This window comes from Solanum stenotomum, chromosome 12 (assembly GCF_019186545.1).
Source record: "Solanum stenotomum isolate F172 chromosome 12, ASM1918654v1, whole genome shotgun sequence".
In the NCBI taxonomy this organism is placed as follows: Eukaryota; Viridiplantae; Streptophyta; class Magnoliopsida; order Solanales; family Solanaceae; genus Solanum; species Solanum stenotomum.
In genome coordinates this window covers 31,847,606-31,868,537 of record NC_064293.1, presented here as the reverse complement: position 1 = coordinate 31,868,537, position 20,932 = coordinate 31,847,606, and the positions used below count along the sequence as shown (strand labels likewise).

The 20,932-nt window shown below is 35.8% G+C and overlaps 4 protein-coding genes and 1 non-coding gene across 7 annotated transcripts; 4 read left to right on the top strand and 1 right to left on the bottom strand.

The window, feature by feature from the left end:
* Positions 1-3,218: 3,218 nt before the first annotated feature.
* Positions 3,219-12,239, top strand: LOC125847065 (coilin-like). 3 transcript variants are annotated; one of them, XM_049526772.1, is made up of 12 exons: positions 3,219-3,531; positions 4,186-4,250; positions 4,356-4,625; positions 4,721-4,912; positions 5,631-5,697; positions 9,795-9,893; positions 10,029-10,118; positions 10,200-10,265; positions 10,347-10,476; positions 10,699-10,730; positions 11,384-11,540; positions 11,805-12,239. In XM_049526772.1, the coding sequence occupies exons 1-12, from the start codon at positions 3,337-3,339 to the stop codon at positions 11,984-11,986; spliced, it is 1,545 nt and encodes a 514-aa protein (XP_049382729.1). In that variant the 5' UTR covers positions 3,219-3,336; the 3' UTR covers positions 11,987-12,239. The 3 variants fall into 3 exon arrangements, with proteins under 3 accessions (XP_049382729.1, XP_049382730.1, XP_049382728.1); XM_049526773.1 differs by having other exon boundaries at positions 3,220-3,531; positions 5,628-5,697; positions 10,038-10,118; XM_049526771.1 differs by having other exon boundaries at positions 3,220-3,531; positions 5,628-5,697.
* An 814-nt stretch (positions 12,240-13,053) lies between these two features.
* LOC125847064 (uncharacterized) lies at positions 13,054-16,697 on the top strand. Its single transcript, XM_049526769.1, has 8 exons — positions 13,054-14,122; positions 14,368-14,419; positions 14,503-14,595; positions 15,123-15,242; positions 15,595-15,693; positions 15,969-16,028; positions 16,121-16,215; positions 16,303-16,697. The coding sequence occupies exons 1-8, from the start codon at positions 13,194-13,196 to the stop codon at positions 16,436-16,438; spliced, it is 1,584 nt and encodes a 527-aa protein (XP_049382726.1). The 5' UTR covers positions 13,054-13,193; the 3' UTR covers positions 16,439-16,697.
* A 1,315-nt stretch (positions 16,698-18,012) lies between these two features.
* On the top strand, positions 18,013-18,534 carry LOC125847077 (agamous-like MADS-box protein AGL62). The gene has a single exon (XM_049526786.1). The coding sequence runs from the start codon at positions 18,018-18,020 to the stop codon at positions 18,513-18,515; it is 498 nt and encodes a 165-aa protein (XP_049382743.1). The 5' UTR covers positions 18,013-18,017; the 3' UTR covers positions 18,516-18,534.
* Positions 18,535-18,543: 9 nt separating this feature from the next.
* LOC125847075 (uncharacterized) lies at positions 18,544-20,657 on the bottom strand. Its single transcript, XM_049526784.1, has 5 exons — positions 20,366-20,657; positions 20,088-20,174; positions 19,298-19,447; positions 19,010-19,207; positions 18,544-18,939 (listed from the first exon to the last, which is right to left on the bottom strand). Exons 1-5 carry the CDS (start codon positions 20,573-20,575, stop codon positions 18,835-18,837), a joined length of 750 nt encoding a protein of 249 aa, XP_049382741.1. The 5' UTR covers positions 20,576-20,657; the 3' UTR covers positions 18,544-18,834.
* Positions 18,651-18,723, top strand: TRNAA-UGC (transfer RNA alanine (anticodon UGC)). The gene has a single exon. It is a non-coding gene; the product is annotated as a tRNA-Ala (tRNA).
* Positions 20,658-20,932: the final 275 nt, after the last annotated feature.

The window sequence follows — 20,932 nt, the reverse complement described above, 5'->3', positions numbered from 1 at the left end:
AGTTCGCTTATTATTTAGGGGGTACTTGTACCTTATCCCTTTCATTTATATTTGCTCATCACGCCATAATATGTTTGATAATTTCTTAAGGCCAATGAGTCAAACGCTTAGTGAGTTTGTTGAGGTTATATATTTAGGTGTGGATCTAGAATATTTTGCGTGTTTTATTCCTTTTCGACAATAATTAGTATAAATATACTTTTAACACATTTATTGAAAAGAAGGATAGTTTTCATAGACATCGTTCGAGCTAAAACAATATATTTGCTATGTTGGAAGGAGTCATGTTCAAAGCTATATTATCGATTATGAATTTGATTAAACTTAATAACGTTGATTCAAACTTATATTTGTTTTAAAGATTCATTGAATATATATGAATTATTGATTTAGAACACCAATCATTTAAATTCACAAATTTAAAATTGAGAGGGTAAAGTGTTTACCTACAATTTTCTTTTAACTAGTAGTTGCAAAAATTACTTTTCAAAAGCTAAAAAAAATGATTTTCCTCAAAAGCACTTTCGAATTAATGGCTAAACACAAAACATGCTCTAATATTAGCTAAATCATCTTACAAATTAAGTAACTAAATACAAAATGTAATTAAACAAATGTACTTATTTAAAATATATTTTTGACAAAAAATATATTTACATACATTAACTTTTGTGTATTTTCCACATTTCATTATAATCCTTCAGGCAATTTTTAATAGAATGTAATGAGTGATAAATGATCACAATAAAATATATAAGAAGGATGTTCCAGCTCAATCTAATTACGATAATTTGGGTGCTTTCGCTTGAAATAATCTAATCTTAATACACTCCACATTCTTGTGGATGATATTTTTATAAATATAGTAATTCATTTTAGAATCATGCAATACATAGGGGTGTTAATGGTTTGGTTTGGATTGGTTATTGATTAAAATCAAAACAAATCAATATTGATCGGTTTTTAAATTTCTAAAATCAAATCAAACCAAACAAAAAAATAACCGTCGCGATTTGGTTGGTTTTTTCGATTTGAAAGGTATAAATTTATTGAGGGTATACACATTTTGATAGACAAAAATAACTAGTACATGAACAATCCACTGAAAAAGCTATTGTGGATTCAATTAAATAATACTAGAGTTATTATTACATAAACAAAGTGATGCAATTAAGAAAAAACGTGACTATCTAATGTGAGGTAGAGGTAGGGTAGACAAAGACTAAAGTAATGGATTTTGATAGACTTAAACTTAGGGGTCGTTTGGTGTGAAGGATAAACACAAATAGTCTAGGATAAATATTTAGTGACACTTAATTCAGTGTTTGGTTGGGAAGTTTGGGATAACTTATCCTGAGATTAATAAATAGTACCAGGATAAGTTATCCCTCCAAAAAAGTGGTATAATAATCCCATCACAATGGGATAAATTTATTAAATGGCAAAACTACCCTTCAATTTCAGGATCTTCTGCATTGGCAACAATTTCCTGGTTGAGATGAGAAGGCAGTTCCATTCTTCTCTCCATATCTTAATTTCACACAACAACAAAGCATCAGAAAAAGAAGTGTAGTATATATAATCAAAATATTCATCTAATTTCATTACAACTAGCTAGGCTTTTGTAGTCCAAATGTCCAATTAAACAATAGTAAATCACATTTGCTATTAACTAACTTGTCAAGTATCGTAACGGACACTACACTATCCACCGTTTTCATATACTCTATATTTGTAGTACTAGTTGTTCTTAAAGTTATATGCAATGTTTCTTTATCTTTGGATGAAGAAATGATAGCTAGATTTTAATTAACTTCTTAAAATGCCTATTTTTTCTAATGATAAATTTGTTATGTATTTTAATTTTATGGCAAAGCAGAGAGTAATAAAAATAAAACTTGTCTAATTTGTGTAATACAACTTGCTAGCTTTAGACGGTTTCTTTCTCACTCTCTTTTTATTTAATTGAGTGCCACTTGTTCACCTTTTGTCTTAAAAGTTCCAAAAGAAAATAAAAAATGGCCGTGTCGATCACCATTATCATGAATGCTTCCATATATTCAAAAGGTGCAATTGTCTTCCTGCTCTATTTTCAAGCAATCTTGATTTCTCATATGTAAAAAGACCGAAGATAAGGAAGAAAAGAATGGAAGGATTATGTGGATAGGTTGGATTTTTAAAATGGGTTATTGGTGGATTTTCTATGTTGGATGGATTGAATAGTTAAATTTGGTTTTAACTAAAACTCTACCAAAAAATATATATATAAAAAGCTAAATGTGAGGGTATTTTTGTAATCAAACCACTTACTTTTAGAAAGTATGTAATGATTATTATTTTCAATACAACAAACCAAACAATCAATAAGAAATAAGGTCGGGATAACTAATCCAGTATAACTAATCCCAGCATAACTTATATTCAAACCAAACGACCCCTTAGAGTTTTAATAGTTGAGCTAAAATTTAAGTGTTGGACTTCAGAAAATAGTAAAGTTAAAAACTTAGTTAATTTAAATTTAACAAAATATTTATATTTTATTTATGAATAATATATTAAATTATTATAAAATTTTTATATATAATTTTTTTGTTCGATTTGATAATTTTTGCGTTTTTTTAGTAAAATTGAATCCAAATAGTATCGATTTTTAAAATTTAAAACCAAACCTAATCAAACCACACCAAATATCAATTTTTAAATCGATTTAGTTCAAATTACGGTGCAATTTGATTTTTTAATCATAACCATGAAAAACCCTAACAATATTATTTTGATATATTAAAGGGAAAAATGACAAATATACCCCGAACAATCTTAAATGGTATGCATATACTCTCCGTCATACTTTTGGGATATTGGTGCCCCTGACGTTCAAAAACTAGAGTATATATACTCTTTATACTAACGGACATACACGTGTCATAAGCTTATCTATCGTCTCGACATCGGTTCGATGGGTAAGATTGCGCCACGTGTCCATATTTAGTCTTCCGTTAGAGTGAAGAGCATATATGCTTTAATTTTTGGACGAAAGAGGCACCAATGTCCCAAAAATATGACGAATGATATCTGCATATCATTTATGATAGTTCGAGGTATATTTGTCTATATAGCTAATAATAAAAATATAATTAATACTTATCTAATATCAATATTACTAATGTCACATTCATCATTATTGTTTTACACACTGCCAAATGGCACTGATATGCTGCTACTGAAGACAAATAAATTTAACAATCTCGAGGTGAAGTTCACTCTACTTAGGCCACAGGAGGAGTTTGATGCCGGAATCCCAAAACCTGCAATTGTGTAACCGAAGAAACCTTATCTATGGAGCGCGTAAGGCTTCGATTGACGTTCGAGGACCCGAACATTCTCACTGATTTACAGAAATCAGAGGGTCTGAGGTGCAGTTGGTTTCTTCTCAAACCCCAATTGCTAAACAAAACTATCTCTGATCTCTCCGCTCATATTCTCCGCACTTTTCAACTCCATAGCTCTTGTCCTCATGGCCTTCTCCTCTCTGTATGTTCTCTAACTTCAATTTTGGGTTTTTTTAGTTGATTCCTTTTTGCTGCTTTATGATTTGTGGTTTCAGTATTTTGTACTAGTTGAAATAGAGTGGTTCACTGAGCTTGCGTGCACTTTCACTGAGTAGCTACTGTTAGAAAAATAGGAAACATTATCGAAGAAGAAATGACTTTGTCCGTATACATATTAGGAAAAATACAAGGAGTTTCATACAGTAAAGCCCATGTTTATACCTGCAGATTTCTCTTAAGCTACTTCGAGAGTCCTTGTATTTATAGAACTAAAAAGAGATGATTTTTCAGAATAGTCATGTTCTTTTACATACACTTGTGTGTTCAATTTAAGACCTTTATATATTACAAACTATCTAACAGCTACATTCTTTAACTAGTTGCTAATTTTTCCACTGAGGCTTAGGCAAATGGAGAAATCACCTACGTTCTTTGTTTTCTGATTGGTATGAAATTATGGTTTCCCATGTTATTTCATTGACCGCTATCCAGTAGCCACAGCCTTTGGTGCTTGGTTAGTGACATTGTTGATTGAACTTGGAGATGGAGGTCTTTCTCTGGCTGCTCTGTTGCTGCAAATTAACATTTCTATGACACTACATTGTTAAGTGGCTCACTTCCTGTCATATACGTGCAGATGGACGGTTTTCTCTTGCCTCCTTTTGAATCAACTTGTATCTTGAAGGATAAATGTATAGTCAGGTTTGCTAAATTGCAGCTTTGTCATTTTTTTAAAAATTGTTCTTCTTCTTATTATTACTGTTAATTCTATTCATAAAAATTATATTCTCGAAACTCATATGTTAGTGTGAAGAAGAAAGGAGGTGTTTTGGCCAATGAAGGAAATGATGCACCAAGTATAGTTGAGAATATCAGAATTGTTGAGAAGCAACCTGTAAACACGGGACACTTACTGTTGGCGAATAAAGAGTTTGACAATGAATCTGGAGGTTATGAGAGTGAAGATGAGGAAGGGGCAGATCCAACAAAAGTTTCAAGTTCATGTCTGGAAAATTCATTGGGTTGTAATATTATCTCCGAGAAAAGGAAGGCATCACAAACACTTCCTGGCTCGAAGTAATTTCTTGATCACTTGGTTGGGGATTCTGATTTGCCCATACATTGGTTTTGTAAGGCTCACAATTGACTTCTTGAATCTTTTTACTTCACAGGAAAAAGAAACATTGTTCTGAAGTTGCTGAGAAGGTTGATGAGCAGACCAAGAAATCTCAACAAGGTCTGACAAGCAAGAAGAGTCACTGCAAGCGAAAGAAGGTAGCTGATCCGGATAGCAAAGATGTGGATAATATCAAAGGAAGTGCTGAAAGTAGCAAGGTTAATGAAAGTATTTCAGGCATGAAGAAGTACGACTATTGGAAGTTTCAATCTCATTCTTGCATGATTACAGTTTATTTTAGATTATTATTTCTTTATTTGGCCAGAGTTTCTCCCCATTTTCTTGGTATATTTGTTTGAAATCCTTACTGTGGTCATTACTTAGAGGGTATATTTCTTCCCGCAATACCACTTAGTTGAGGGTTTATTCCTTTCCACTGCTACCATTTTAGTATCAATAACAAAATTGAAGGTGTTGCTTGTCTCCATTTCGATGAGTGTTTCCTTGCTCATGTATTTTGATTGTTTTGTGTGTCATTTAAGTGTTGCTCACTCCTTGTACAGAGTATGGATTTTGGTGTTTGAACGTGAATTCCAAATTAATAGGAACTAATACAACATTAGAGCCCTGTTGCATGAGAGCCTGAATACCCCATCTTTCCTTGTCGTGCATCTTGTAAGTTGCCCAAGTTTATCTTTGTCCATCTTCTGCTGGTGAAAATCTTGAATTTATCTTCTTCATAATAATTCCAAGTAATTTGTCCCTCATCTGATATTTTTTTTACGGTTGCTTGACAAGTTCAATCTTATTAATGTAAAGTGCAAGATCCAGGAAAATTTATATTTAAAGTTACTTCTCTTGTGACGACTTAGGCATTTGCAAGTGCACCCTGTTCTGTTTTTATGCATGCAGAGATGTCCAATATCTTGGTCGCTACTGAACATTTTTTCTGTTTTCTATAGAAGTAATGAGATTCAAGAGAGGGGTGTGGAGAATGTAGAGGCAACCACCAAGCCTGAGAAAGTTAAAAAGGTCCTTTTCTACAACTTTTCTCATACATTTCTGTGAGAAATTGACAACAGATAATCCTACAGTTGGTGGAGCTATTTCAGAAAATTGTGTGAAACTGTGTAGATTAATACTGCAACTGCACTGTATTAGAAGTATTACTTAAAAGTGACACTTGTTCTTATCATAAAGTCACCTGACATGATCAAATGCTATAGTGCATTGTCAGATCTGTTGGCTAGTATAGCTTTTTTGATGAAGTTAGTTGTTTCATTGATGGCCAAGAAGATGCAAAATTACAAAAGATATTGCATCCAAATATTAAACTGAGATAGCTCCATAGCATAAGCAGTCTACTCTAGAATCAGGGAGCTAACAGAGAGCAAAAAGTTGTCATGAAAATCTACAGGCAACAAATTGTGCCAGTTAGACAGAAACATTAAGCACCTAACCTTAATAGATTGATTGGGAGTTGATGCACCATCAAAACATCTCCTATTTCTTTCTGTCCACAAAACCCAAAAAATGCTAGCAGGGATCATTCTCCAAATCTTCCTGATGGCTCTATCAACTTTCCACGTGCGCCAATTTTCAAAGGCTTCCTTAGTATTCTGAGGCATGACCCAATTAGTCCAAAAATAGAGAAGACCATACTCCATAAATCTGTAGCAACTGTGGAAATTTTCAACAATCATTTTCCCCACATCTTTCTTTTCAACTATTTTTTTTATCAAAAAAAAGAATAAATCTATAGCAACTGTGCCGTGTAGAAACAAATGATTGTTGGTCTCTATACTATAGTATTATGACACATGTAGCATTTATTAATAATTTGGAGTTTTCTTTTCCTTAAGTTCTCATGTGTGAGGCATGCTTACCATAGTGCAATTCAACAAAAACATATGATTTTAGGGGGTAATTGGTTCTCCAGATTAGCTTCCATGGCCAGCTCTGCAGAATCACATTCTGTGAGACTAATGAGGAGTAACCTGCTTTGACAGAATAGTTCCCTTCCTTGGAGCTTCCCCACTTCAACTGGTCCACATTCTGGGCATTCACTTGACAGGTTTCTAGTCTTGACAAGAGGCTCAGTAGATCTTCAAACTCCTAGTCATGCAAATTCCTTCTGAATTGGATGCTTCAAGCATTGTTTTCTCTATATAGGAATATGGTAGAGGTCGGATCACATGAGATTCGATAGAGGCTTGGATAATTCTCCTTTAGCATACTATTCCCAAGCCACTTTTCCTCCCATAATTTGATGTGTGCCCCACTGCCAGGAACCAAGTATGTGTCCTGATTGAATTCATCCCAGAGTTTGCATATGTGTCCAAGGTCCAACTCCATGTGGAGCTCTGGAAAGCGTAGTGGTGACTGTGAATTCCATGCTAGGCTTTGATTATCTCTTTCCATAGTGGTTGGCCTTCTTGTGCTTATCTCCATGGCCATTTCACTAGTAAGCTCTTGTTATGTGTAGTCAAATCTTTGATACCTAGACCACCCTGTAGCTTAGGCATAGTGCATTTAGACCACTTAACCAGGTGGTAGTTGTGACCCTTGTTTCCCTGCCACAAGAAGTCCCTTCTGATTTTGTCTAATTGCTTTAGGACCTTATTTAGAATAGGGAATGATGACATCAGGTATGTTGGGATGCTATCTAGTGTACTATTAATAAGTGTGAGCCTTCCATCCATTGAAAGATACTGCAACTACCATGAGGCTAGTTTCCTTTCAAACTCTCAACCACTCCATTCCAGGAGTCTACAACTTTGAATTTTGCACCTAGTGGTAGCCCCAAATAGAGTGGTTGGGAAGGATCCAGTCCAGTGTTACAACAAATGATTTCTGCTAGATCACCTAGGTTGGGTACCTCATTAACACGTTTGAGCAAGTTGATGTGTAGTCCCGATGGAGCCTCAAAAGTGAGCAGAGTGATGTTTAGGTAGAGCACCTGATTTGTGTCACCCCACAGAATAATAGTGTATCATCGGCATACGGTAGGTGGGAGATATTGACTGAATTCCCTGGACTTCTTCCCACATCAAATCCATTAAGCCAGTGCAACAGTCTGCTAAGACCGTCCATGGAAGTATGAAGAGAAATGGTGATGGTGGATCACTTTTCCGTAGGCCTTTCTAAGGAGAGAAGAATCCCACTGGACTCCTGTTAATGAGGATGGAGTATTTCACTGCCATGATGCTGAATTTGATCTATCTGATCCACCTCTCCAAATCCCATTCTTCTTAGCAAAGCAATGAGATATGGCCAGTTCAGTTGGTTGAAAGCTTTCTCAATGTCTAGTTTACAAATTATTCCTGGTTCTCCACTTTTTAGCTTCCAATCCAGCACTTCATTATGAGTGCAGCATCAGTGATCTGGCTATTTTTTATGAAGGCACTTTAATGGTTAGAGACTAGTTTCCTCATGACAGTTTTGAGTCTTTCAGCAAGGACTTTGGCTGCAATTTGGTATACGCTGCCAGTTAGACTAATTGGCCTGTAATCTCTTAGTTCAGTCACTTCTTTCTTCTTAGGCACTAGAGTTATGAAAGATGCATTTGTCCACCTAATCATGTGGCAATGTTGATGAAAGTGATTGAGGGCATTCATTATGTCAACTTTGATAAACTCCCAAGTCTTCTGATAGAATGCCATAGTATACCCATCAGGCCCAGGGGTCGAACTTGAGACCTCCGACATGAAAGTCCCAAGCCCAAACCACTGGGCCACCCCAAAGGGTAGGTTTTCCCTTTTGATAGTCTGTATCTTCAATAATTGCATCACCTACTCTGAGCTTGTCAATACAGTTGCTCCTCCTGTGAGAATTGGCCATCTTCTGGAAGTATGTGTTCCTGCCTCCTTTCAACAATAAACATCTTGACTTTTGCCTCCATGAGGTTTCCACAGCTTTGACCAGGTGCTGATTTGCAGTTTTAGAGCCAGTCGCCTAGCCCCCTCTGTTCCAACACAGAGAGTTCAACTAGAATGCTCCTAATTTACTTTCTACCTTGCCATATACCTCTTTATTCCAGTTTGTGATGTCCCTTTTGAGATTCTTCTGCTATTGAACAAGTATGAAGTCGGGACTGCCATTAATTGTGTAACTTTGCCACCATTCCTTTGCTTTATCAAGGAAGCCCTCAGCCTTTAGCCACATGTTTTCGAATTTAAAACAAGAATGGCCCGTCTCCCAATCACCACTCTCTGGCATCAAAGGTCTGTGACTTGATAAAACTATCGGGGGAGCTACCTGCTTAATTAAGTTAAATCTATCATCCCATTCAGACGAGAACAAGATTCCATCAATTCTGGAGGCTCGTTTGTGTGCTTCATCTCTAACCCAAGTGAAAGTGGCATCCTGTAATGGCAGATCAATCAAAACCAGATCTTGGATTAATGCTGAGAAATCTCTCATGACTTTAGTTCTCCTTGTATAATGTAGCCTTTTGTTTTCATATCTGCATACGTTAAAGTCACCCCCCAAGATCCAATGGTCCGCCATAATCCCCTTATACCTATTTCATGCTATGATATTTCTCTCTCAGGATTGGTGTGAGGCCCATATATCAGGTGAAACACCAACTAAAATCCTCTTGAAGAGATTCTGGCATACATGAGATAGAATAAGAGCCTTGGTGGATATCTGTACATTGTCACTTGTCCCACAATACTGTCATCCCTCTCCTTGTGCCACTGGGTTTTAACTCAGTCCAATCAGCCCACCTATTGCCCCATATATGATGAATAAGTGTAGTTGACCAGTCTTCTACTTTCGTTTCCTGTAAACATATTATGTCAGACTTCCATTTGTGAATCAGAGATCTGAATTTAGCTTCTTGAGGAGTGAAATTTGTAGGGGTATTTCACAAGTAATACTCTCTTTAATCATATGACCAGTTAGCTTTGTTACAAATAGTTTCCAATATATTTCACTATCGATCTTCTTGAGGAGAGAAATTTGTAGGGGTATTTCACAAGTAATACTCTGTTTAATCATATGACCAGTTAGCTTTGTTACAAATAGTTTCCATTATATTTCATTGTTGGTCGTATTTTTCAATTTTCCTTCGGAAGATTTGCCTAAAGATCTTGTAGTGCTCAGGTGTTGATTCTTTCTCTCAGGGCCCGAGTAGAAGTGCCCGGAAACAATATGCAAAAAGGCAATGGTTGCGAGAGATGGTCAAAATTTATAAGAATGCAGCTTCTGAAGCAGAGGGACTTGTAAGTTAATTATAAGATGCAGATATTTGCCTCTCTTTTTAGTTCTCAATTTTTTTTTTAAGAAGTAGATATGCCAACTGTTGTTTCCATGGTATGTTATATTTGAGCGGAAAATTTTTGCTGCGAAACTGGAAGGAAGTGCAGGCTAATGGTGGAAGAAGAGCTGGTAAATTGCACTCAAAGTGGCATGTTAATGGTGAGACTGATGGCAGACCAATGGGACGTGTGAGTAGTGAGATACCGAGAAGTACTTCTTGCTTTTGCTTCTGATTCATGTATCGAAAACTAATATGATAGACTTTGCAGAGGAACTGGAAGCAGCAACAAAGCAAAACTGAATATCAAGAGGTGGTTGGCCAACCAAAAGGACTTGTGAGTGATCAGACTTGAACAAATGTTTTAATTCTTCTGCATAGTCTCATTTCTGTTGACAAAGTAGTGTCTCACATGTAGCTGCACTGGAAGAAATTGCGGGAAGAAGATAAGGGTAGAGATACGAATAAACAAGAGCAGGTGAATGAAAAAAGCACGTTATGTGGAAAACCAGGACAACAAAGTGATATGGAGGCTGAAATTGTTCCAGGTTGTTTGTTTTTTTAATGATTCAGCTGTCCTCCACTTTTCAGGGGAAGGAGTTTTAGATGCTATTCTTCTTCCTTCTAGTTTTTAAAATATTAATTTGGGTTAACCGCTTCTTTTACCATGGTTACAGTCTTGCATTCTTTAATATGAAAGAACTCTGGTTATCAATAAAAATAAAAATATGGAAGAACTCTAGTGGCTGAATTCTTTTTGGTTAATGCAGATCAAGCTATGCAGCATGATCAAGTGCAAGAGGTAGGTTCGGCTATAGTTTGTATCATGATGTTCTTGCAATTACTTCTCTTGAATTTCTATATAAAATTCAAAGGAAGAGTTTTAGGCACAAAAAGTAGAGTTGTCAAGTCACCAGTGTAAAATTTGTCTTGAATGTCATTTTGAGATTTGTATTCAAGCTTAACAATTAGAGATGCTAATATAAGGAGAAAACAGTTCTGGAATACAATATCTTTATGATGTTTTGTAAGAAATAAGCGACAACTCTCTTTCATGAAGGACAAATGATTAGCTTTAAGGTGCACCATAAAAGAATCAATGTGTGGAGAAGAATCCTCATTGAAGCTGAGCATAAATGACATGTAAGATGACTCATGTGTATAGAAGTTTATGCCACATGACCTAAAAAAGTTATTAAACTAGGATTATCTCCAGTTTTTTCTTATAAGTCACATTGAGATAACTCCATTTTGTAAGGAAGATGGATCACTGGAGTTGCTTGGGCTGAGTGAAATCGAATTTACATCCTGTCTGAGTGGATGTCACGAATTGGGAATTTCGAACCCAAATTTGAGGAAGTCTAGTTAATTACAGTTCAGTGCTATTTTTATGTTCAATTAATTGCAGAGGCCTTCTTGCGACAACTTGGAATAATAAACTGCATCTTCTTGCAGATAGCTTTACCGTCAATTCATGAAGTTCGCCTTGTCAAAAATGGTAATTCAGACTCTGTAGCAGGACTTTCTGCTCAGCCCAGTGAAGGTCCTGCTACAAACAAATCAAATCCAGTGCTTAATGCTGTTGAGAAGAAAACTAATGGCCCAGCTATAGGTAATTATCATTGTTATTGCACTGGTTATGTAGTGGAGTTAGCTGGAGGAGATTTCATTATATCCAAGTTACTTTTCCTTTCTGTTTGAGTCATTATAATTTGACTGTTTGTAGAGATGAACTACGGAAAACAAACTCATCCTGTTCATATAGGTGTGAGACGATGTTTTCTGTTTACTCCTTGATGATTGGTCATAACTCATAACTGTATTATGAATTCATTGGGTGTTGAATTTCATAACCAGGTGTTAATGTCATTTGCAGAAAATGGAGGAGTAAATCTCTGGGAACAACACAGTGAGACCATTAAGGGGGAGCAAGAACAGTCACATAAAGAAAGTAGCTGGGGTACGTGGAGCTCTGTGAAGAAGAGCTCATGGTCAGCGAGAGCCTTGAAAGGCAGTGCTCGCGGTCCTACAATGGCCTTTCGAAGATATAAAAGATGAAATATGAGATGAAGCAAACTTGTATATATTGTTCCTTACTCTCACATTTTTTGCTGAATGAAGTCAACGAACTCCGTTTTGTAGGTATCAAGGGGAAACTTTGTTGCTTATAGTAGCAGCAAGTTAGTGTTACCTAAAGTTTATCTGGATGTCTTAGTTACAGCTAGTATTTAAAAATGTCCATATGTAGCTTGACAAAACTTGTTTACCTTTGTTGTACTGTACTGCAAATCTGCAAAGTGTCTACCTAAAACTGGTTTGAGTTTTTGGTGCAAGTTATTCTAGCATGTGTGCTTTAAGCATGGTTTCCTGTTATTTCTTCCTCTCTTTTTACTCAAGGTTGAAGTGTATATAATTAAAGGAAATGACATTTTATGCGGTTAATTTAATTATCTAATATAAAAAAGAGGACACACAATGTTTTCGTTTCAAAATTTGCATGTAAAATATCTAGTTGGAATACTTTATCAGGAATTAAGATGTTTAATTAAACACATAATATATAAATGTGTTTTTTTAATTTGGTCTCATTTCACATTATGCCCTTCAACTTTGGGTGAGCATTAATACACTTCAATTTGTATAAAATTAAACAAGTAGACATAAAAGTTGTATGTCTCATAATACACGTTGGACTCAAATTGACACATGGAACACGTGTCTATTTGTTCAATTTTATACAAATTTAAGTGTTTATTTATATACACAAAAAGTTGGAGGACATAAATGTGAACTGATGCCAAATTTGTATTATGCCTTAATTAAAATATGACTTAGTTCAAGTTTCTAAATATTGTCTTGACAAGTTTAACGGACGGACCATTATGAAGCCTTAAATAAACCTTAATTACTTGACAATGGTTAATTATTATTAGTATATAAGTTAATCATAATTTGTGTCTCTTAAAATAAAATCATTTTGTTTTGGGACAACCTTCCCATCACAAGTTAAATTTAACGGTCCAATTTGCAAACTGATTATTATGATCTAAAAAAACGAATCCAATGTTTTTTTAAGAAAAATAATAAATTCCAAAAAAACTAGCCGTTACAAAGCAGAAGAGCGTCTAAAGCTCAACGTGTACTTCTTTTTCTCGTCGATTGATGAATGCAAGAACCAGAAAACCCTAGCCAATCAGCAATACCACAAAACCCAAACTCCGATCAACTTTCCGGCGATAATCACATTGCTTTTCCCCAGTGACTGATGGATTCCAACTGCAAATCTACTAGGCTTACGCCTAAGAAATGCTCCAAGAATACCGAAAATTTGAACCCCAATGTCGAAAACAGTCCGGGTTTTTCAAAATCTTGTAAATCACCAATGATGCCCAAATCGTCGATGAAAACCCAAAAGTCAGTTTCCAGAAACCCTAATACAAGTCAATTGACTTCGCCTTCACCCAAAAACAAAATTCGTCAGAGGAAGTTTGTTATCGCCAAGAAGAAGAAGTCTAATAGAGATGATGTGAACGCTGCAATGGTTTGTAAGTGTAATAAGGTTGGTGCTGAGAAAAAGAAGTGTCTTTGTGTTGCTTATGAGACTCTCAGGGCTTCTCAAGAGGAGTTCTTCAAGAATCGTGGTGGAAATGAACAGGAGGAGGAGAATGAAGTAGAGAAGTTGGATCGCGATGACGAGTCCTTGATTCCGAACGTTCAGATTGTTACTGGGTGTCTTGGTGATTTGCCAGTCAGGCACAACCAGGAGGCAACAATTCCTGTTTCAATTTCTGAAAGTGAATTAGTTGAATTGGCGGAAACATCAAAGGAAGGCGTGGGTTCGGGTGGAATGAGTGTTGTTGGGACTATAAAGAGGGGGAGGGAGAGGTTGTTGGAAGAAGCAAGACAAAGTGTACCTGAAACTAGTTCTGGGAAAGTGTTAAATCTTGTTAAGGCTTTTGAGAAGCTTCTCTCAACACCCAAAAAAAATGAGTGTGAGGAGAAAGGGGAAAAAGATGAAAAGGAAGAAGAGTCTAGTAAGGAACAACAATGGGCATTGCCTGGCTTACAGCACCCCGTGATTCCTGAGACACAGGTATCTTCTTCTTCGTTTTGTCCACCAGATTTTTTCCTCACCTCCGAGAGTTTAGGCTTGGATTCGCGTCGTGCCTCCTCATTGGATAGCAGCCATGGATGGTTAGTACTCGAAACACCACTGATTCGTTTTCTTTTCTGTTTCACTTTCCAATAGTATAAGGATTCACTATATATCAACTAGTCTTAAGCTGATTTTCAACCCTGCTTTATCTGAGCTTGTATATGGTAGATTCATATAGTAGAGTCCTATTTGTTTACATGGAATGTAACTTTTGCTTGCTGTTGTTCTTTTGTCCCTCATTTGGGTGCTGATGAATTTTTTTACTTATTTTTGCTATTTGAAGCTTCAGTATTTCAAGCAGGACTTCAGGTGGTGGTCAAAGAAGCAGACGCGATGTAAGAATTTATAATCCATCACTGTTAGACAATAGCAATTTGTGTTGGCCTCTATTGATTTATTTTCATTTGTAATGCTGCAGAGTGCTGAATCAATAGGCACGTTTCCTAGAAGAAGCTGGAAGAGAAGGCATCGCAAACCGACCTCCCAGAAGCCCTTCAAACTTATAACTGAGGTTTGTGAGTTCTGTGTTTGGTTGCTCTAGCATTACCTACTTGGTTGCTTGTTGTGCAAATATGACCAAATATGCAGTAGCATTATATCTGGTTGAGGATGTGCTATTTCGACAAATAATTATTTAAATAGAAATAACACCATACACAATGCAATCCCACAAAGTGGAGTCTGGGGAGGGGAGGGTAGAGTGTATGCAAACCTTACCTCTACCTCGTGGAGGAAGAGAGACTGTTTCCGAAGACTGGACTATGAAAGATGGATTGAATTTTGTGGCTACAAGAAAATCAGAATATTGGTCTTTAAACTCCCTTTGTTGTTGACATTCATAATGGTCATTATTCTCTGATCACTAGGTGGTTTTTATTTGTATAGTTTCCTATTCTTTGAATCCACCAATTAATTGTGTCCTTTCATTGTTGAACCGCATATATATCAGCCTTTTCAATTTAGGGTGTCATGTTAAATCCAATTAATCATTTACCAATTTACTTGAGGAGTTGCTTAGTTTGGCTATTGCTGCTGCAGGAAAGGGGAAAAAGCAAGGAGCAAGAATTTGTTAAGAAAGTGCAACAAATGGTGGAGGAAGAGGAGAAACAGAGGATACCAATTGCACAAGGCCTTCCATGGACAACAGATGAGCCAGAGGTAGCATAAGCTTTTTCACTGTAGTCATTTCTAATAAGTACTTTATATGTGAATGCATTGATCTACAAGGTTATCTTGTTACTATGCCCAGAACTTAAAAGGAAATGCATCTTTTTGATCTAATATTTTGCTGACTGGAGTTTTCTGAACCAAAATAAAAGAGAAATTAAAGTAAAAGGATGTAGGAAGTTCATGTTATTACCTCTCACTACACACATATCTTTTGCACTTGGGATTATACGTCAGCCAAGTGCATGTTATTATTACCTCTCTCACTACGCACATATCTTTTGCACTTGGGATTGTCAGCCAATGAAAACAAAACTGAATTACTCCATTTTCAACTGTTCAGTGTTTGTCAAAGCCTCCGGTAAAAGAGATCACAAGGCCAGTTGATCTGGTGCTGCACAGTGACATTAGGGCTGTTGAACGTTTTGAGTTTGACCATCAGGTAAACTTTTTTTATTCTTTATTAACTTTGGTCATTCATTAACCTAGATTAATATATCTTCATGAGAGGTAGGCTTTAGTTTCGTGCAAAATGCTGCTATGAATATTATCTCAAATTTTGTTTTGTCAAGAATATTTCATACGGAACATGTAAATGTATGTCTTGTGTAAATAGATTCCCTAAGAAAGTGCACCAATAAGAGGACCCAAACAAATTTCTTCCAGTGAAATGCTTGCATAGTACAGAAATAACCAATGAAAGTGCATTTGTATCAGGTAGCAGAAAAACTGAGCTATATTGAACAATACAAAATGGAAAGAGAGAGACTACAGAAGGTAATAAGCCTAGCAAATTTTTGGGATGAAATGCATGAATGCAATTTTGCACTTCATTCTTATTTATATCTTGTATTATTTACCTTCTCTAGATGGCTGAGGAAGAAGAAATTAGGAGGCTGAGAAAGGAACTTGTTCCGAAAGCTCAACCAATGCCCTACTTTGACAGGCCTTTCATTCCTAGAAGGTAGTAGCAAATTTCCAACTTTACTTTAACTACAAGCTTTTTAGACGAGCATTTTTTCTAAATAGGAAATTTGGTGGTCTGCATTAGGTCAGCAAAGAATCCTACCATGCCAAGAGAGCCAAAGTTCCATTTACCGCAACACAAGAAGATCAAGTCCTGCGAGTCTTTGAATGACATGTACATACACAGCAAGAACGACTTGGGATGCAGCGATGGCCTGTGAGACAGTCCTACATTTGGATTTGCATCACCAATTCATATTCTTTTATTCAATGGTGTATATGAGCACTAGTTTTTTCTTTAATCGTCTCAATGTTGATAAAGAAAAAGAAACAGTGATTTTGGCTCAATAATATGCCATCTCTATTGGCACAATCCCCGGGTACTTGTGTGATTATGCTTTTGAATGAAAACATTTTGATTACCCCATTTTTTCGGTTGAAATGATCGTTGTACTTACTCTTCCCGTTGCTCATCAATTCATCGCCTTAGGCAGCAACATGATTACCGTTGATCACAACCTTATTGGAGATTTTACTGTATTACCATGTTGTTTAGTTGATGATCAGATGAAGAAATAAACTCTTGGCTCTTACCTTATTTTGTTTTTATTTTGTTGTGGGAAATTTGCATTTTTCATTCCTTAAAATGTTGACAAATTCTGGCACCAAGGGTGTGGCCACTACCTTGTAGTGGTTGAGAATCATGAGGTCTCGATTTCAAAACTTAGACAAAAAAACACACTAGGTGATTCTTTCATCTGTCCTAATCTTAGTGGACAGAGTTTTTTGCTACCTGTTGTTGGTGGAAGGTGACATGTATCCCGCAGAATTAGTCGAGGTATACGAAAGTTGAATCGGACACTACGATCATCAAAATAAAAAAGGACAAAATCTGATTATCCTTCAATATATGCAGAAGTACATTCGACTTTTAACCTTCAATTACTTGAAGGTGCAGTTTTGATTCTTCTTCTCGTAAATCGTCACCAATTCAAAGAATTATCAACTGTTTACATAATTAATTACTGATGTGTCATTAAATTAGTAGTCTAATATTTGCGGGTACCTTATTTTCTTTATAAACAGACCAGAACCACATATTTTATTAATATACTCGCAGAGGGATAAAAAAAGACCGTTACTCCTTTTTGTAAGTTGTAAACACCTTGTTGAATAGAGAATAGTTTAATTAGAGATATTCACAATTGAAAATCACATATTAGGCGACAAATTTTCCACGAGACAATAATTAAGGACAATATCATTTTGTTCACAAGTTATGTCGGATTGATCAAGTTATATCGAATTGATAACAAACATTTATGTATAATTTGATTTGTTACAAGTTTTATTTTATTAAAAAAAACTTGTCAATATTCATTCTACCTATTTTACTAAATTACATAACTCTAAAGTCCAGTCAGATTAATAAAACGTTCATGTATTGTTTGATTGGTTATAAGTTTTGTTATACTGACAAAATTTGATATTATTCATTCTATCTATCTTACTTTACATTCTTGTGTATTATTCACAAGTTTTACAAAACATGTATTACTTTTTTTAAAAAATATTATAAATTACAGATGAATACCTTAAAATATTTAAAAATTATATTAAAATTTAATTGTATCTCTAAATTTTAGAAGTTACCAAATATATACTCCGTTCCGTTCCGTTCCTTGTATAGTAAGTTTTCCCTTACATGATCGGAATATAGAAACTAATGAAGTTATTATATAAGTAGTAGTAATTGTCTTTTCTTCTCAGGCAAGTCCCATTAGCAATAAGAGAGAAATAATGGAGAATCAGGCGGCGAAGAAAAGAAGCAGGGGACGGCAGAAGATTCCAATAGAGAAGATTGCTAATAAGAATAGCTTACAGGCGACATTCTCAAAGCGTCGAGCAGGTCTCTTTAAGAAAGCCAGTGAACTAAGTGCATTATCTGGTGCTCAAGTCGCCGTCATTGTTGAATCTCCTGCCGGTAAACTCTTTTCCTTGGGAAATCCTTCTGTCGACTCTGTTATTCATCGATTTGAAAAAGGCGAAGATGATGGGTTCAATTCGGGTAATTGGTGGGAAGATGTGTGTTTGGAGAATTTAGGGTTACCAGAACTTGAGGAATTTATGGCTGCTATGCAAGTTTTGAAGAAGAATTTAATGAAGAATCAAGCTAGTAGTAGTAATGATGATTTGAGTGTGATGCTCAATGATGATGTGTTCATCCCCAATCTCAATCTCACTTTGGAGGGCTTCCTCTTCAGTACTAATTTCAATCAAAATACACAGGGAATTTAAGTTGCTAATTTCATTCTTTTCTTCTTGCTAATTACCAATAAGCAACTTCTGATTTTTGTACCCAGTTATCTAATGTATTCTTTACATTGTTGAATTTGAAGATGTAAATTAATGTTCTCTGATGAAGTTACCAAAGGGGATGTAGCTCAAATGGTAGAGCGCTCGCTTTGCATGCGAGAGGCACGGGGTTCGATCCCCCGCATCTCCAAAGATTTTTATTTTTTTTTTCAAGTCAAAAAGTATAAACAAAATTTCTTCATTCTTGAATACCATTGAATACTTACTACTGGTGTAAATCACCATGCACCTCAGTTACTGTTCAGACTAATAAGTTGTTCTGCATTTCCCTCATGAATTCGGCGTAGTCTGAAAGCAAGCTACCGTTTACTTTACTCTTCATGTTCTGCAGTAGTCCCCTTAGCACCTGTTCAAAATTGCAGAAGATTAGTCTTTGTTAAACTCCTTCGAAAGAGAGATTAGGTTCAGTATCTAACCGACTCTGCAACATCTCTACGAACAGCTTCAGGGACCAAAGCTAGGACGGGTGGAAGAACAAAGCTAATACTCATCTGTAGTTGACCTTTCAGCCTGGTCCGTGGTCCATTTCTATCGGGGTAAAGAGAGCCTTTTACACCAAGTGAGAACTCAGATGGCTTCAGCACATCATCCAACCCCTGAAGCTCCCATCTTATCTGCATATTTATGTGGCGTCAACTCCACATCATTCCATTACAAAGACAACAAATGTATATATGATTAAGGAGATTTGGTTTGTCACTTACTATGTCGAGTTCAAGAACCTTAGAAACATTATGAGGGACCCCCGGTGGGTACTCGACTCCTTTGGTTTTACATCTCAATCTCATATCAATAACTGGCAAGACGGTGATCAAAAGGAACTCTATGGGTAGCATGTGAATTCTCCACTCTTCCTGCATGGAACTAGTAGTCAATCATAATATATAATAACAATGCATGTGTTAATAATGAAAAGCAGTAACAGACTGAATAGAGAACACCAATCATTCAATCTCTTGACACTATAAAAGAGGAAAAAGGAACTTTATTCGGAAGTGCTGTCAAACTAAGACATATTTCTCTAAGTCATTCGTGTTTTCAAAATAGAGTGTACATTCAGATCAAACTTCAAAGTGAGGCATTCATCACCGTCTAATCAGAGGATAGCTCTCGAGATATAAGATCAGTCAGATTCCACGCATAAAGTGATAGAGTGTCTAACAAAATTACCTTATAGATGCAAAGAAACAGGATGAACTCAGTAGCTGAATTGCACAAGTAACTATGGAAGGAGAACTACTTGTTAATTACCTCTATATCTTTGTTTTCCCACCAGATATTTTGTTCATCAACAGCTTTATAACTACTGATGTTAGGATGAATATACAATTGACGATTGACATATTGGTGCACAAAAACAAACAAAAAACATCGAGTGAAGAAAATGGATTGTGGTCTAATTCTAACCCTAAAATTTAGCTCATGAGTTGAGTATTGCCCAAAACCATTTAAGGAGAAACACATATTGTTCCGTTAACCAATGATGAATAATACCTCATTGAGTTGCTGGCTTCTTCTTTTGTCAGGGAAAATGGCCTTGAAAACTCTGGGCTTATTCTCCAGATATCCATCAAACGAAGCCTGCGAACGCAATACATGATATAGATTATACAATTGGCTAATAAAATTGACTAGTTGATTTCTCGATCGGTCACTTAACTAATATAGTAATTATATCATTAACACTCATTTTTTGTCGTTGAAGAAAATTGAAAATGTGAGAAATTAGACGACTCAATTTAAGATAAAAGGAGAATTCAAAAATTTAGTACCCTGGGAATTTCATAGAGAGGAATATCAGTGTTAATTCTGCAAGTGTAAGTTGTAGCATTATTTGTCATCTGAGATTTCACGATCAATGGCTGTGACCTCCATTTTTTTGCCTGGGAGAAGAAGAGTATTCCTCGTTTATTGAATTTAGGTACCAAATTGTTGTGGAATGAAGATGAACATGATGTATGAGCTGCTGCAATCTTTGCCATTTAGGTGTCAATTACTTAATTGAATGGTTTTCACAAGGATTCCATTAATGGTGGAGAGTGATGGACTGTTGCAAAAGGAAAGAGAAACAAGATATGGACAGATTGCCATATCTACATGTGGCAATCTGTCAGTGGTAAGAGAGATGATTATGGCTCCACAATTTTTTTGGGAAGGCTGATCTATGACTCAATTGTATAAGGTAAATATTTACGCTTATATCAGATTTTACATATAAGTTAATTTATGATGGAATAAAATTAAAAAATTACATTACTAATTTCTTACTTTGTTGGGTCATAAAATAATCAAAGATGCTATATCCTAGTAATAGCAGGATTTTGTAATGCACTCTCTAT